A 14802-nucleotide genomic window follows, 5' to 3' on the forward strand; every position below is an offset into this window, starting at 1 on the left:
GTTCAGTTATGCCCTTTACTTGAATTTGTGAAAATGTAAAATGAAAATTTTTTAAGGGGAAGGGAACTTGGAGACCTAACCTACAGGTTAAGAATCATTGCTTAAACCCCTTCTCTACTCCACTACCTGCTTACAAGCTAGACATGCTGCATCAGTCATAGTTTGAAAACGTGATCTAGATTTAGGATATCTAATTACTGTAAAGCACTGGCTGCCAAACAATGAATGAGCAGGACGGTATCACCTAGTAAAGCATATACCACAAATGGGAGCTTGAACGCCAAAGTATGAACAGTCTCTATGCTAGAATATTGTAAAATAATAAAATCATACAATTTATAGTTTAAAGGGGTTGTTCACCTTACAACACTTTTTTCAGTTCAGTTGGTTTCAGATAGTTCAGCAGAAATAAAGACTTTTTCCAATGACTTTCTATGTGACAGTTTTTCTAATATTGAAGTGTAAAGTTTTATTTTTCACCTTCTAAAGCAGCTCTGGAAGGGGGGCGACTGTAATTGTTCTAAGTTGATACATTTAGTTTATACATTTCTTATATTTGTCCCTGCTGAGCAGAATCCCTGAGTGTCATTAAAGGCAGAATTGATACAATATTCCACAGATGCTGCTGAGAAATGTATCAACTAAATATAGCAATTTGTCACAGTTAAGATGCTCCTGGATCACTGAGCTGCCAGACTGAAACACCAGAGACACGAATAGGCTTGGGCGAATTTGAACCGCTTAGTTTCACCAAATATTCGCCCCCGGCGACGTCCATTAAAGTCTATGGGCGTCAAAACATTTTTGACACACAACGCCATACAAGTCTAAGAGCATAATTTCTGCGGCGAAACAAGGCGGAAAAAATTCGCCCATCCCTAGACACGAACATTAAATTGGGAAAACAGTTACAAATCAAAGATGGAAAGCAATTGAAGAAAGTGGTTATAGTGAACAATCTGAAAACAACTGATCTGGAAAAAATGTTTTTTTTTTTGGTTTTTTTTAAAAACGTTTATTTATTACCAGCACAGAATTGTACAGTGGAATGACTTACAATCAAAATAACCATGACCACATTGTACTGGACATTTTAACATTAAACCCCAGGGGAAAACAGCATGAGAGGGGAGGAGTAAGAAGAGGGAAAAGAGGTAAAGAGAGAAAAAAGAGATCAAGTCAAAGGGAGATCAAGAAGAGGAAGAAGGGGTATCCACTACAAAGGAAGTGGGATCCCTACCTCACACATAGTTCTAAGAACAAGTTAAGACCAACCATATAGCCTCGGAACATATCTAGTTTCCGAGAAGGGGGCTAACCACCTATTCAGATAAGGCAAAAGCTCTACACAAGTAATATCAAGTCAAGTCCAGATCGTTAACTGGAAAAAGTGTTTATAGGTTATCACATCACATTTAGCTCACTTACTTGCTTGTTTTCTGAGAAAGTAGGTATTTCCACTATGATGGCACATGTTGCAGTGAAAGCTATAGTTCGTCATGAAAGGCAGACACAACCTAGAAAACCAAAAAGATCCACTGTCTAGTCTTGTATTCAGCTACCAAGATATTTTCAGATGCCCATATTAACGATATTAAAATGGTTTTATTGTTGGGTGTTGAGTTGGGTGTCAGATGAATGATCCAATATATCTTATGGGGGCGGGACGACTCCTTTTGCCTAGATGTATTAGAGCTCACTATTAAAATCACCACACATTATGTCTCTCTACAAGCAGGATTTGTGCAAAAGGCCGTTATTGTTAGATTTTGTTTGTAATGGAATCAGTTATTTGAGTGAGCTCTAATTCATCTGCTATGAAAGTGAGTCCCCCCTATAGGATATATTGGATCAAACTCTCAATGAATATCTAATATCTGCAAGCAGAGAGAATGAAGAGAAACAGATGCTGAGAGAGGAATAGTGAATACAACTTGAGAGAGGAATAGTGAAAATAAACTTGATTATTTCAGAAACCATACAAAATATTTAATTTATTTAGAAAGTTTCTTATTTCAAAATTTTCATTGTCGCGATAGTTCCCCTTTAAGCCAGTCATACATACCCAGATTGTTTGGACTAGTTTGACAGATTTTAACCATACTGACTTACCCCACTCTGCAGCATATTAAGTGGGAAATGCTTTTCACAGGGTTAAACATAGAACATAAATGGGAAGTCTTTAAAATGCTGCTTAATAAATATACTTGCCAGTATATTCCACTTGTAAGCAAGGAACGTCGTTGCAAAGCAAAACCTTTTTGGTTCAATAGAAGCGTTGGTGTTGAGGTGGGTAAGAAAAGACGTGCTTTTAAGGCTTTCAAGTTAGCTGGTACAGCCGAAACATTTATAAGATACAAGGAGGCCAATAAATCATGCAAAGAAGCTATAAGGCAAGCTAAAATTGATATAGAAAAGGATATTGCAGCAAGCAGTAAAAAAACTCCAAAATTATTTTTTAAATATGTTAATAGTAAAATAATGAAGCAAGAAGGTGTGGGACCCTTACTATCAGAGGGGGGTCAGCTGGTTGATGAAAACAAAATAAAAGCGCAGATTCTGAACTCATATTTTTCATCTGTCTACACAAATGAGGAACCAGTAAGTGAAGGTTTCCTTCTTAATAGTAACAATTCTAGTAATACAACTAATGATGCATGGTTCACACATGAAGAAATTCAAAAGAGACTAGAACATGTTAAGATTAACAAAGGACCGGGGCCAGGTGGTATTCATCCCAGGGTTATTAGCGAGCTTAGCTCTGTGATTGCCAAACCTCTTTTATGATTTACTTAGACTATGCTAAAGCATTTGATACAGTGCCACACAAAAGGTTACTTGTTAAATTAAGGAATGTTGGCATGGAACATAGTATTTGTACCTGGATAGAGAACTGGCTAAAAGATAGACTACAAAGAGTGGTGGTAAATGGAACTTCCATGCAGGATGTTGCCACTTTGCAGAGTGATTTGTCTAAATTGGAAAACTGGGCAGCAAACTGGAAAATGAGGTTTAATGTTGATAAATGCAAGGTTATGCACTTTGGCAAAAATAATATAAATGCAAGTTATACACTAAATAGCAGTGTGTTGGGAGTTTCCTTAAATGAGAAGGATCTTGGGGTCTTTGTAGATAACACGTTGTCTAATTCTGGGCAAAGTCATTCTGTGGCTACTAAAGCAAATAAAGTTCTGTCTTGCATAAAAAAGGGCATTAACTCAAGGGATGAAAACATAATTATGCCTCTTTATAGGTCCCTGGTAAGGCCTCATCTGGAGTATGCAGTGCAGTTTTGGACTCCAGTCCTTAAGAGGGATATAAATGAGCTGGAGAGAGTGCAGAGACGTGCAAATAAATTGGTTAGAGGGATGGAAGACTTAAATTATGAGGGTAAACTGTCAAGGTTGGGGTTGTTTTCTCTGGAAAAAAGGCGCTTGCGAGGGGACACGATTACACTTTACAAGTACATAAGAGGACATTATAGAGAAATAGCAGGGGACCTTTTTACCCATAAAGTGGATCACAGTACCAGAGGCCACCCATTTAGACTAGAAGAAAAGAACTTTAATTTGAAGCAACGTAGGGGGTTCTTCACAGGCAGGACAGTGAGGTTGTGGAATGCACTGCCGGGTGATGTTTTGATGGCTGATTCAGTTAATGCCTTTAAGAATGGCTTGGATGATTTTTTGGACAGACATAAAATCAAAGGCTATTGTGATACTAAACTCTATAGTCAGTATAGGTATGGGTATATAGAATTTAATTAAAAGTAGGGAGGGGTGTGTGTATGTTTGCTTGGTTTTCATTTGGAGGGGTTGAACTTGATGGACTTTGTCTTTTTTCAACCCAATTTAACTAACTAACTATGTAACCTTCTGGGTATGTATGCCAGGTTTTGACAATCATTGTACAATTAAGATCTCAGATGATCTGCTCATGCACCACTTTAGTGGGTGTTAGTGGGGACATAAACGTGTATTGCTACTTCCATGTTGTCTGCCTGCTACCTGATTGTGGCAAAAGAAAAACCACAAACTGAAAAGGCAGAAACAAATTTTACACAACGTGAGTATAGTGTTGCTTGCATGCAAGACATACATTGCGCTCTTTTCTTATGCAACATCTAACACTGTTGAAAGAGACCTACGTGGTGTCAATGCCAAATGTATCAGTCCCAAACCACTTCATGCAGATGCTACACTGTAGCTCAATGTCCCCAAGTTGTCGGCCATTCTCTTCATCCACGGAGCCAGTCTGGGTGTCCATTGCGTCGCCCTCTCCTGCTGCATCCTGGGAGAGGCACAGCACAGACACACATATTATACAGTAATTACCTATGATCTCTCTGCCCCCAGCCCAGCGTGACTGAAACAACCGCAGAAGAACCAATAGCAGTGTCAGAGGGGCAGCTTCACATAGATATGCAGGGCTGAGGGCGGCTTTGAGGGGCTTTTAAAGGAAAATATTTAGCATGCAGCACTAACAGCAACTAAACTGGTTAGAGGGATGGAAGACTTAACCCTTTGCCTGCCAAAATATACGGTGTACGTGGTGGCAGGCAAATGCTCAGGCTGCCGAGAACGTACATGGTACGTTCTTTAGCAGCTGAGCTCCCTCTCTGCTTCGGCGGCTTTTGCCGTCTCCGCAGAGAGTGGGGAGAGATGACAGCCCCCTAGGCAACGAGGCTGGGGGGCTGTCAAGTCGGAACTGCAAATCGATTGTCGCAAATCCGACTTCAAAGTAGCAGACGCATCGCATGGAGCGTCTGCTACTACACTCACCTGCTTCCTGCCTGCAGAGCCGCCCACGCACTTTCTGCTGCGCAACAACTCTGCAGACACGCTGCCAGGACATCTCCAGCGATGACAGCGATCCTCCTTCAGCATTTTCTGCAATTGAATATTGATTTTCTGGATTGCACCCAGGTATCTATCTATCTATCTATCTATCTATCTATCTATATATATGTATGGCCCTGCTTCCTTTTGGGACAAGTATCTAGGTGCTCAAAGTGTTGGGAGCATGTTCCACATAAGTTGGGCATGTCAGAAAGCTACACGATTTTGGATTAGAATCTAAAACTTTACAACTCCTATATGGTTCTTCTTGGAGTTCTCCAGGAAAGAGTTAATAGAAGACAGGGAAGACTAATTCATTGCATCTTTTTAGCAGCAAGGCAAGTAATAGCAAAGTCATGGAGATCCCCATACCTTAAAGGACCAGTAACAGCAAATTTTTTTTCTTCCAAAAATTCGTTAGTGCACAACGAAAAAATAACACCAACACAAATTAAAATTTAAAATAACAAAGCCTTTATTAAGAAATAACTTACAGAATCTCCACTTCCTGTCCTCTTCAGAAACGGCGAAAGGGCGACCATCCTTCCTGCAGCGCTCGATTTGTCCTCCCTGGTTAGCTCCAATATTCTACTGACAGCGTGTGAAGCAAGTTCCGGTTGAGAGAAGAAGCCTGATTCCGGATCTCTGTCCCCATGCCCTCCCGGTTGCTTACAGGACTTACGGCCAGTCTGGAGCTGCCTCAGTGCAGCGAGTCGCCATCCAATTTTAGATGTGCGGGTGGTTCTGCAATAAATAAATAATCGGCTGTCTTGCGGTTTGCTTGTCCTTTATTTAGCCCCGCTTCCCACAAGTTTATCCACGGCAGCTCAACTCTGTTCTGCACTAACCGCGTCACTGCACCTAATCAAATGCACTTCGTGTTTGCCCAACATTGCATCAGTGCAAGGTGCTCAATGGGCTCGCTAATTCCTCCTGAAGTTGTGGGAAGCGGCGCTAAATAAAGGACAAGCAAACCACAAGATAGCCGATTATTTATTTATTGCAGAACCACCCGCACATCTAAAATTGGATGGCGACTCGCTGCACTGAGGCAGCTCCAGACTGGCCGTAAGTCCTGTAAGCAACCGGGAGGGCATGGGGACAGAGATCCGGAATCAAGACTTCTTCTCTGAACCGGAACCTGAGTTTTTCCTGAAGTCGCTCTGCCAGGTGCTCTTCTCAGTCAGCCGGGTGACACCTCAGCGCTCAGCTGCCTGTGGAGGGAGAACCGCTTGCTCCCAGGAAACTGCCTGCATCTTTGGCTGCCTGCAACAGTTGGTTTCCCGCACTCGTACAGCAGCAAGTTCTTCATGTGTCGGTCCCGCAGGGTCTTGATCCGCAGCTTCAACTCGCTTCACACGATGTCAGTAGAATATTGGAGCTAACCAGGGAGGACAAATCGAGAGCTGCAGGAAGGATGGTCGCCCTTTCGCCGTTTCTGAAGAGGACAGGAAGTGGAGATTCTGTAAGTTATTTCTTAATAAAGGCTTTGTTATTTTAAATTTTAATTTGTGTTGGTGTTATTTTTTCGTTGTGTACTAATGAATTTTTGAAAAAAAAAATTTGCTGTTACTCTTTAACAAGGATAAAGACTATAGATACCAGGGCTCACTAAAGATACTTGCTATCGTTGTAATGAACGGGATATAACTCGGTGGCTAAACTATATATTACTGAAATCTGTGACTTTATTTTCAACCAATTTTGACTAAACATAGGGTTCACAGCTTGATGTGGGCAATATCCAACCTTCCTTTCTTCCCCGCCCCTTTTCTATTCCCCGTTATTTCCTTTGCTTCCTCCTTTTTAATAAACTGGTAAAGATTTTTATGCCTTGGAACGGTGATATATTAGCTACCTGAAATAATGTTTATGTATATGTGTTACTTGAACACCATATAGACCAGGTTCAATGGTTCTTTTATGGATATGTGTAACTCACCGCTGGAAACAATACTGGAAATTTTGAATAAAAATGTTTTCTGAAAACTAAAGTGTTGGAGGTGCTGTACACACTGTACCCACGTAACATACCAAGGTCTCCTTTTCGTTGGAAGATTCTGGGTCCAAAGAGCCTGCTGTCAGCTGAATGGTGTCTCTGAAATAGAAGAATAAAGAAAAGACATCAGTGCCATGTAATTCACTTATTATGGGGGAGCATTCAGTACTGCCCACCTGCAGCCACACTTCCCCTGTGCAGCCACACCCCCCCACCCTGCAGCCACACTCCCCCCCACAGCCACACTTCCCCCCCGGCAGCCACCGCAGCCACACTTCCCCCCCCCCGCAGCCACCCTTCCCACCCTGTACCCACACTGCCCACCCTGCACCCACACTTCCCCCCTGCACCCACACTGCCCACCTGGTACCCTACAGCCCATTCTGGTCTATAAAAAGGAGAAGCAGGAGCTCAGGTAGAAGCTGGGGAAAGCCGCATCCAGTATAAACATTCCAGCTTACACCCCCCTCCATTCATTGTATAATTAAAACTATTATTCCCTTTGGTACGAGTTTTAAAAAAAAAAAGCACCACCTCCTCCATCCGGAAACAAATACACTCCTTTCTCTCACCCGCTCTCGTTACCGCCGGACCCTCCAGGGCTGCTCCCGGATTCAGGTCCAGCTCCTGCATCTTTAGCCGCTGCCGCCATCTTCAAATAAAAAGTACGCACAGGCGCGCTGGGGCGCCGTGGGTTAGCGGGCGGGACCACGAAGGGCTGGCGGCCATGTATGTTGTGGGCAAAGGTTGCTATTTTGTCGGATTCGTGTTCAAATTATTCGGGCTATGTGGAAAGCAAGTGTATTTTGTTGTATACATACGCTGATTTAAATTTAATATCAGGGTCGGTTTAGGGTAGGCTATTGGCCATTGTTGGTCCTACTGTATTAGGTAGGGCTCGTTGTAGTTGACTGAACAGTGCAAAGAGGCACAACTTGCCACCCTCCTCATCTCCTTCAAATGCAGCTCCTAAAATCACAGGGAGAGATGTTGTAGTTAATACTTGGACTGACTGTCACAGGTTGGACATCCCTGAGCTCTAACACTATTTCCCCTCAAATTTAGGCTGTGGACCCAGCTTTCGTGGCTTTGTGTTGATAAGGTCACTTGAGGCCATTTGGGAACTACTGGAGCGATCCGGCTGCAAAATTCTGAAATAAAAAAAAAACGGCATTGTTAGGCCAAGTTGCCCCTCCTTACGAACGTGCATGGAAGAGAACACACGCCATCCAATTGCTGGCTAAGGTGGGGGACACAAGGGTCCGAACCAGGGGAAGGTGGAGGAAGAGGTACCTTTGTGGAAAGGCCCAGGTCTAGGGCGGAAGGAGTTTTGGGGACGACATGCTTCCCAACCACACCCACCTTGGGTTTAAAAACACTGGGGATGAGCAGGAGATAAAATTATTTTTTTAAACTGCCTGTGTGCCAATCCCCATTGCTCCGGTCAATGATGATGAAAATTTGCACGAATAAAGGGGAGGGTACATGGGCGACAAACGGCAGTGGGTCTAAGGGCGCCCACTATGTAAATCCGGTTCTGCTGGAGTCCCTCTACCTTTGCACCCTAGGCATGTGCCTCTTCTGCCTACCCCTAGTTCCTGCCCTGTGATGGAGAATGCTTGGACCTTATTACAGGAGGCCATTATATGAAAGGCATATAGGGTTGCCACCTAGCCAGTATTTTACCGGCCTGGCCTGTAAAAATGGTGGCTGATACCAATGTTATTAATAGGGAAAAAATATAAATATATAGGAAGGTCGGTATTTTTTTCCAGAAAAGGTGGCAACCCTAACGGCAAGGATGCTGGCTTTCATAACATTTTAGAGGACCACCACCTCCTTTCCTCAGATCTAATGGTTCACAAAGGCTTGAAGCACACAAAAAAACAAGCAAAAAATGTCTAACAGCTTAGGTGACGCTTGATGCCACTGTTATTAATTATTATGACAGGTAAATCAGGTTTAGTCTGATTTGTTTTCACAGAGCTGTCAGATTTTGAGGAACAATAGAATAATTTACAAGACATCATACTAATGTGCAAATTGCTCCCTGATGCCCCTGATTTATAGCGCACCTGTGCTCACGCTCAAAATGCCGCCCTGAATGCTTACTGTGCATGCGTGCCCAGAATTTAAAGAAAAATTGTACAAAAAACCGTGACAATGCTTAAAATTCTGACAGGAGACCAGGGAGAGGGCAAAAACAGGTAACTTCTAAAAATACAGCGGGGTTGGCGGCTCTGTTGTGAAATCATTTGCATACAAAAACATACACAGCGGAACAAAACTGCTACGTTTTTCAGCCCAAACAATACAACACATATTAAACACTTTAAACACATACTACAGCAAAGACATGCAAGTTCAGCAGCAATCTACAGAACAAAAAATAAAGTGCAAAAAGCAAACCATCATTTTCCATTTCTTTAATATTTTAGAACTTCACAAATTCACAAAAGATATATTATTTTATTTTGTTTATATTTTGTGCAATAAAAAAATCTATTAAACTTCTTCTCATGACCAGTCCATAAACGCATATTATTGTGCCTAAACTTTATAATACAGATATGGGATCTGTTATCTGGAAACCCGTTATCCCAAAAGCTCCGAATTACAGAAAGTCTGTCTCCCATAGACTCCATTTTATCAAAATAATCCTTTTTTTAAAAAAAAAATCACTGTCCTTGTTTTCACTGTAGTATTAAAACAGTACCTTGTACTTGTAAGATATAATAAATCCTTATTGAATGCAAAACCAGCCGATTGCATTTATTTAATGTTTACATGATTTTCTAGTAGGCACAGATGCAGACACAGATTACAGAAAGATCTGTTATCTGGAAAATCCCAGGTCCCGAGCATTCTGGTTAACAGGTCCCATGCCTATATGTGCAAATAAGCAAATTGCCATTCATTTCCATTGTGTCTTCTATTTTTGTGCATAAAACAATAAATATAAAAACACAGTATCTGTGCATATATATAATCTATAAAATGACCAAGAAGAAACAGGGAGCCCTTAGATTGATATTCAGCACCTGACAGAAATGAAAAGAAAGATTTTAAAAAAGGAACTAAATGATTCTTAGCCGATTAAATAATTCTTAGCAGACGTGAGGTATGGACATTCAAATTACAAAAAGATTCCTTATCTGAAAACCCCCAGGTTCCAAGCTTTGCTGCTAATAGATTCCATACCTGCATTCATATAACACTATCATTCCCCATAGTGCTTTAAGGAGTAGAGCTTGTATATAAATGCAAGACATAACAGTTTACATATACAGACAAACATTTTACCAGAACAGATACACAGTTAAATTTGTACATTGTTAGGGGACAAAAAGGGGAGGGCCCCTGCTTGCAAGAACTTACAATCTAATAGACTAATAGTAAAGAAATGTACTAGTGCTTCGCTACTATTTTTTCAAGACAAGTTGGTAACTGTACCTTTCACACATAATAGTGAACATACCAGTCTGTTGTTATGCTGTTAAAGGAAACGCACACAAACAAAAGGAGAATATGCAAACCATACAAATAACAAATAGTAGTGCCCTCCCTGGAATTACAGTAAATTAAAGGTCCTAGTGTTGGGGGGCAGGGCAGCCATCAGGGGGGGACAGGGGGGAGAGTTGTAGGGGGCCACGAGGGTAAGGGGGGCCCTGCCATGCCACACTTACTTGATTAGCCGGGCCTCCCATCTTTGTGAGAGCTGCTGACCTCGGGAATGGATGTTTAAGGGGCCCTGGCCACCAATTTTCTTATAATGTGTGTGTGTGGGGGGGGGGGCTGGCCACCAATTTTTTTTTCTCATGTGGGTTCCTAGCCACCAATAGTTTTTAATGGGGGAGCCCTGGCCACAAATGTTTTTTATGGGGGCTCCTGACCACCAATATCTTTTTATTAACATGTGGGAACCCTAGCCACCAATATTTTTTTGTTTTTTTACTGTGTGGTGGGGGCGGACCTGTGGGTTGGGGAGGGCAGACCTGCAGGTGGGGCTTGCGGTGGGCGCAGCCCAGAAAATTTTGTCATATGGGGCCCTTCGATTTCTGATGGCGGTCCTGTTGGGGGGCACCTAACTATCACACCAGCATGATCTCTGTGGGGTATATTTATCAAAGACTGAAGTTAGAAATCGCACAGTCCTTTAGTGAAATTCCGCCACTCTCCGTTAATTTCTATGGGATTTTTAAAAGAGGATTTATCAATGGGTGAAAGTGTAAATTCATCCTTTGATAAATATGCCTTTCAAAATCCCATAGAAATTAATAGAGAGTGGCAGAATTTCACTCTAGAGGACTGTGGTGATTTCTAACTTCACTTTTTGATAAATATACCCCTTAGAGCCAAAGGCATTGGATGAGACTTTGGGGTGTATTTGTCAAAAAGTGAACTTAGAGATAATCAATAGTCTGCTAGAGTGAAATACCGCCTCTCTCCATTAATTTCTATGGGATTTTTAAAGTCGTATTTATTAAAGGGTGAAAGTGAAAGTTCACTGTGGTGATCTCTAACTTCACTCTTTGATAAATACTGAAAATATTGTCTATCCTCATGTAAGAGAGCTCTCGTCGCATAAATAAAAAAAGACACGCTAAGCCAAAAAGATTGAACTTTAAATCAGTGGTTCCCATGCTATCGGACAGACACAACCCATCAGATCGAGTTCCCATCCTGGAAGTTGTTTATGGGTCGGAGTAGACTTGGTAGATTACTGCCTTCGGCATCCCTGGAACACCAGGATGGCATTATATTTGTAATTTTCCTAATAAACTGGATCATGCCCATTGCTATGTACAGTGGAAATGAAATAAAATTATATGGGGGTGGGGCAATGAATTCTTGCTATCCAATAAAAATTCCAAGCAGTACCTTCATGGGAAATTAGCACAGTGAATATTTTGGTAACCCATCTGTTTCCAGCTGCACCACTGCCCACAATCCATATCTCTGCTGTCTGGGGACAGGGGTCACAAAAACAAAGCATTTCTGGTTTCTCTCTAGGAAATCCCAATTCCTCAGAACCCACGAGCCTGCTGTTTGCTAGAGGTGTTAATGAGTGGGACAAAGGCCATTTCCTATTGTTTTCTCCTGGCCCGCTCAAACAAACAAAGTACAACTAATTAGGTGATGGCATGGCTACTGTTCTCTACTTTCACTAGTCAGTGAAGTTAGCATGTGCAGAATATTCTGAAACAGAACAATACAGAATAAGGAATTAATCAATTAAAAAGAGAGCTATTTTGTTGGTTCTGTCCATGATATTAGTGGCTCAGGAGTTAGCAAAGCTGCTTTGCAGAGGGCTTGTATTTTTAGTGCCATTAAAGAGAAAAAAGGAGTTTGGGCTAAAATAAAAATTATTTGGGTTGTCCAGCTGTCAGGGCATGTTGTGGGATGCAGTACAGATGGCTTTTTATTATGTTAACAGGTGAGAAGTATATTCACTTTTTTTTTTCAAACTCGTTTTTATTTAAAGATCTTTACTTAATAGTTATTACAATCACAACTAGATAATATATTTCTGTGCCGTTCCAATAACGTTATGAATCTACTTTGTTATATCTTAATTATAACAGTGATAACAATTTAAACTTTCAGCTCAGGTGCCAAACAACAATATGTCCCTATATAGGGTTCTGTGGGTAGGAGGTTAGTAACCTGTTAATTAGGTGGCTCCTGGGGGCGCATGGCTTGATTGTCGTTGGTCTTGTAGTTGATCTCTGAGGTACTGGGACGATTCCACCAGGTCTGGACTGAGAATTAAAATAGGCCCTGACAATTCAGGTACACAGAGGCCCACTCAGCCCACACAGAGGCCCAAACAGCCCCCACCAGCCCACTAGATACTGACTTTCTATGGCACATTATAGCAGCCCCTCTGGCATTTGCCAGAACCCACAGATTGCCAGTCCGGGCCTGGATTCCACGATTATCGGTTGTTCTGTCAGTAGTGCTGTATCATACCATGTCGTACATCTAAATGTGTGTACTGTGAGGTGTCTGATTTGTTGTGGTAGGGATTCTATGTATGTCGTCCATGTCTTGAAATTTTTTTCGGTATTCTATTCCTTTCTAATTATGGCTTCCAGCCAGTCCATATAAAAGAGGTAGTGTCATTTTTGTTTTAATTCCCACCATGGTGGGAGGATCTTTGTTTAGCCATTGTTGTAGTATTGTTTTCCGGGCAGCTGCTGCCAATCTTCCAATCAGATTCTTGTCTGTCTTATGTATTTGTGCTAAGGTTGTGTCATCGCTAAACATTGCCCACTCTAATTGTGCCTGAACAGGTTTTCCGGTCATCTGAGCACCATAGTCTGCAACTTCCTTCCAGAAGTTTTGTAAGGAGGGGCATGACCATGTCTATGGTGAGAAAATAGGATTACGTATGCCTATTGGAAAGTTTCCGTTACCTATCCATGACAAGTATGGGGAAATGGTTGGCGATAGCTTTTGTATCTTTCTGACTACATGCCATGCTTTATATGTGTCTAGAATAGTTGTTGCGTAATGAAAGTGGGATTTTGTGGATTGGTGAGTGTAGTATATAGTTAAGGGAGTAATTTTGTGCTGTGTAGTGATCTAGAGATATTTTTCTATAAAGATCTCTATTGAGGATCCAGTCTCCAGCGTATCGAAGAAGCGCTGCCTCATTATATTCTTTGATGTTAAGGAGGTTGGTTCCGCCTAAATGTTTGGGTTGCTGTAATTTAAAGAGACTGATCCTCGGGTGTTTTTTGTTCCAAATGAACATTCAAAATGCTTGGTTTAATTTCTTTAGATCTGTTGCCTTTATGTAATATGGCAACATCTGCAATGGGTATAATATTTTGGGGAAAAAGATCATTTTAATAAAATGTATTTTACAGAGAAATGTTAGATTAGTGTGTTTCCATTGATGTACCTCCTGTTGGATATTATGTATTATTATTCGTATATTTAATGTATATATACATTTGATTAAAATGATCTTTTTCCCCAAATTATTATACCCATTGCAGATGTTGCCATATTACATAAAGGCAACAGATCTAAAGAAATTAAACCAAGCATTTCGAACGTTCATTTGGAACAAAAAACACACGAGGATCAGTCTCTTTAAATTACAGCAACCCAAACATTTAGGCGGAACCAACCTCCTTAACATCAAAGAATATAATGAGGCAGCGCTTCTTCGATACGCTGAAGACTGGATCCTCAATAGAGATCTTTATGGTGTGATGGTAATCTAATTCCTAGGTATTTAATGCTGTGTGTGTTTTTTTTAAAAGGAAAGTGTGGGAGCCAGTCTGCAGGGTCTGAATAATGTAATTGTAGTGCCTCGGTTTTGTCCAAGTTAATCTGGAATCCTGCAATTTTACCAAATCTTAGTATTAGTTGTAAGATTATAGGTATTTCGATTTTAGGTTGGCTAAGGATCATTAGGATATTATCAGCAAATGCTGCCACCTTTAGCTTTGTTTGACCTATTTGCATGGCTTGTAATTGGTGGTTTTGAAGTATGTGTCGTAGCAGTGGATCGATCGCTACATTGAATAGTAGAAGCGCTAACGGGCACCCTTGGCATGTACCTCTTTGAAAGTATATTCACTTTTTAGGCAGAATCCTGAATCTTTTCAGGAAAGATTTGACAGAATCCCGAACCAAATTCAAACTCGAATTTGCAGGAGATAAAAAAAAAATCCCCATTCTTCTGGATGAAAAAGTATTTTCTAATGCTTTGTTACCCACAGAAAAGACAACAATCTATGTATGCTATTACCCTGTATGATTTTTTTTACAGCTGTTTTCCAAGCAGGTCTGAGCTAATTGTCTGTGTATTTGATCACCTGTTAATGGAAAAACTATACAGACATACCATCTTGCACCACATGGGGCACCTAACAGCTGAGTTAGGCCCGGGGACTATCTTTAACTTGAACTCGTGTTGGTTTCGCCAACTGTGGGTCTGTACCATCA

At 41.2% G+C, this 14802-nt stretch overlaps 1 protein-coding gene across 2 annotated transcripts in view; it reads right to left on the reverse strand.

Annotated features, from left to right (window-relative positions):
* Positions 1-7932, reverse strand: part of ash2l.S (ASH2 like, histone lysine methyltransferase complex subunit S homeolog) — a 29569-nt gene extending 21637 nt beyond the window's left edge. The window contains exons 1-4 of one of the 2 annotated variants that reach the window (XM_018254995.2): positions 7410-7932; positions 6873-6936; positions 4148-4290; positions 1429-1517 (exon numbers count right to left, since the gene is read on the reverse strand). In XM_018254995.2, the coding sequence (XP_018110484.1) occupies positions 1429-1517; positions 4148-4290; positions 6873-6936; positions 7410-7489 (376 nt within the window). In that variant the 5' untranslated portion in view covers positions 7490-7932. Of the gene's footprint in view, positions 1-1428; positions 1518-4147; positions 4291-6872; positions 6937-7371 lie in introns of both variants that reach the window. The other variant, XM_018254997.2, reaches the window with a different exon arrangement.
* Positions 7933-14802: the final 6870 nt, after the last annotated feature.

The sequence above is a fragment of the Xenopus laevis genome, chromosome 3S, assembly GCF_017654675.1.
Source record: "Xenopus laevis strain J_2021 chromosome 3S, Xenopus_laevis_v10.1, whole genome shotgun sequence".
Lineage (NCBI taxonomy): Eukaryota > Metazoa > Chordata > Amphibia > Anura > Pipidae > Xenopus > Xenopus laevis.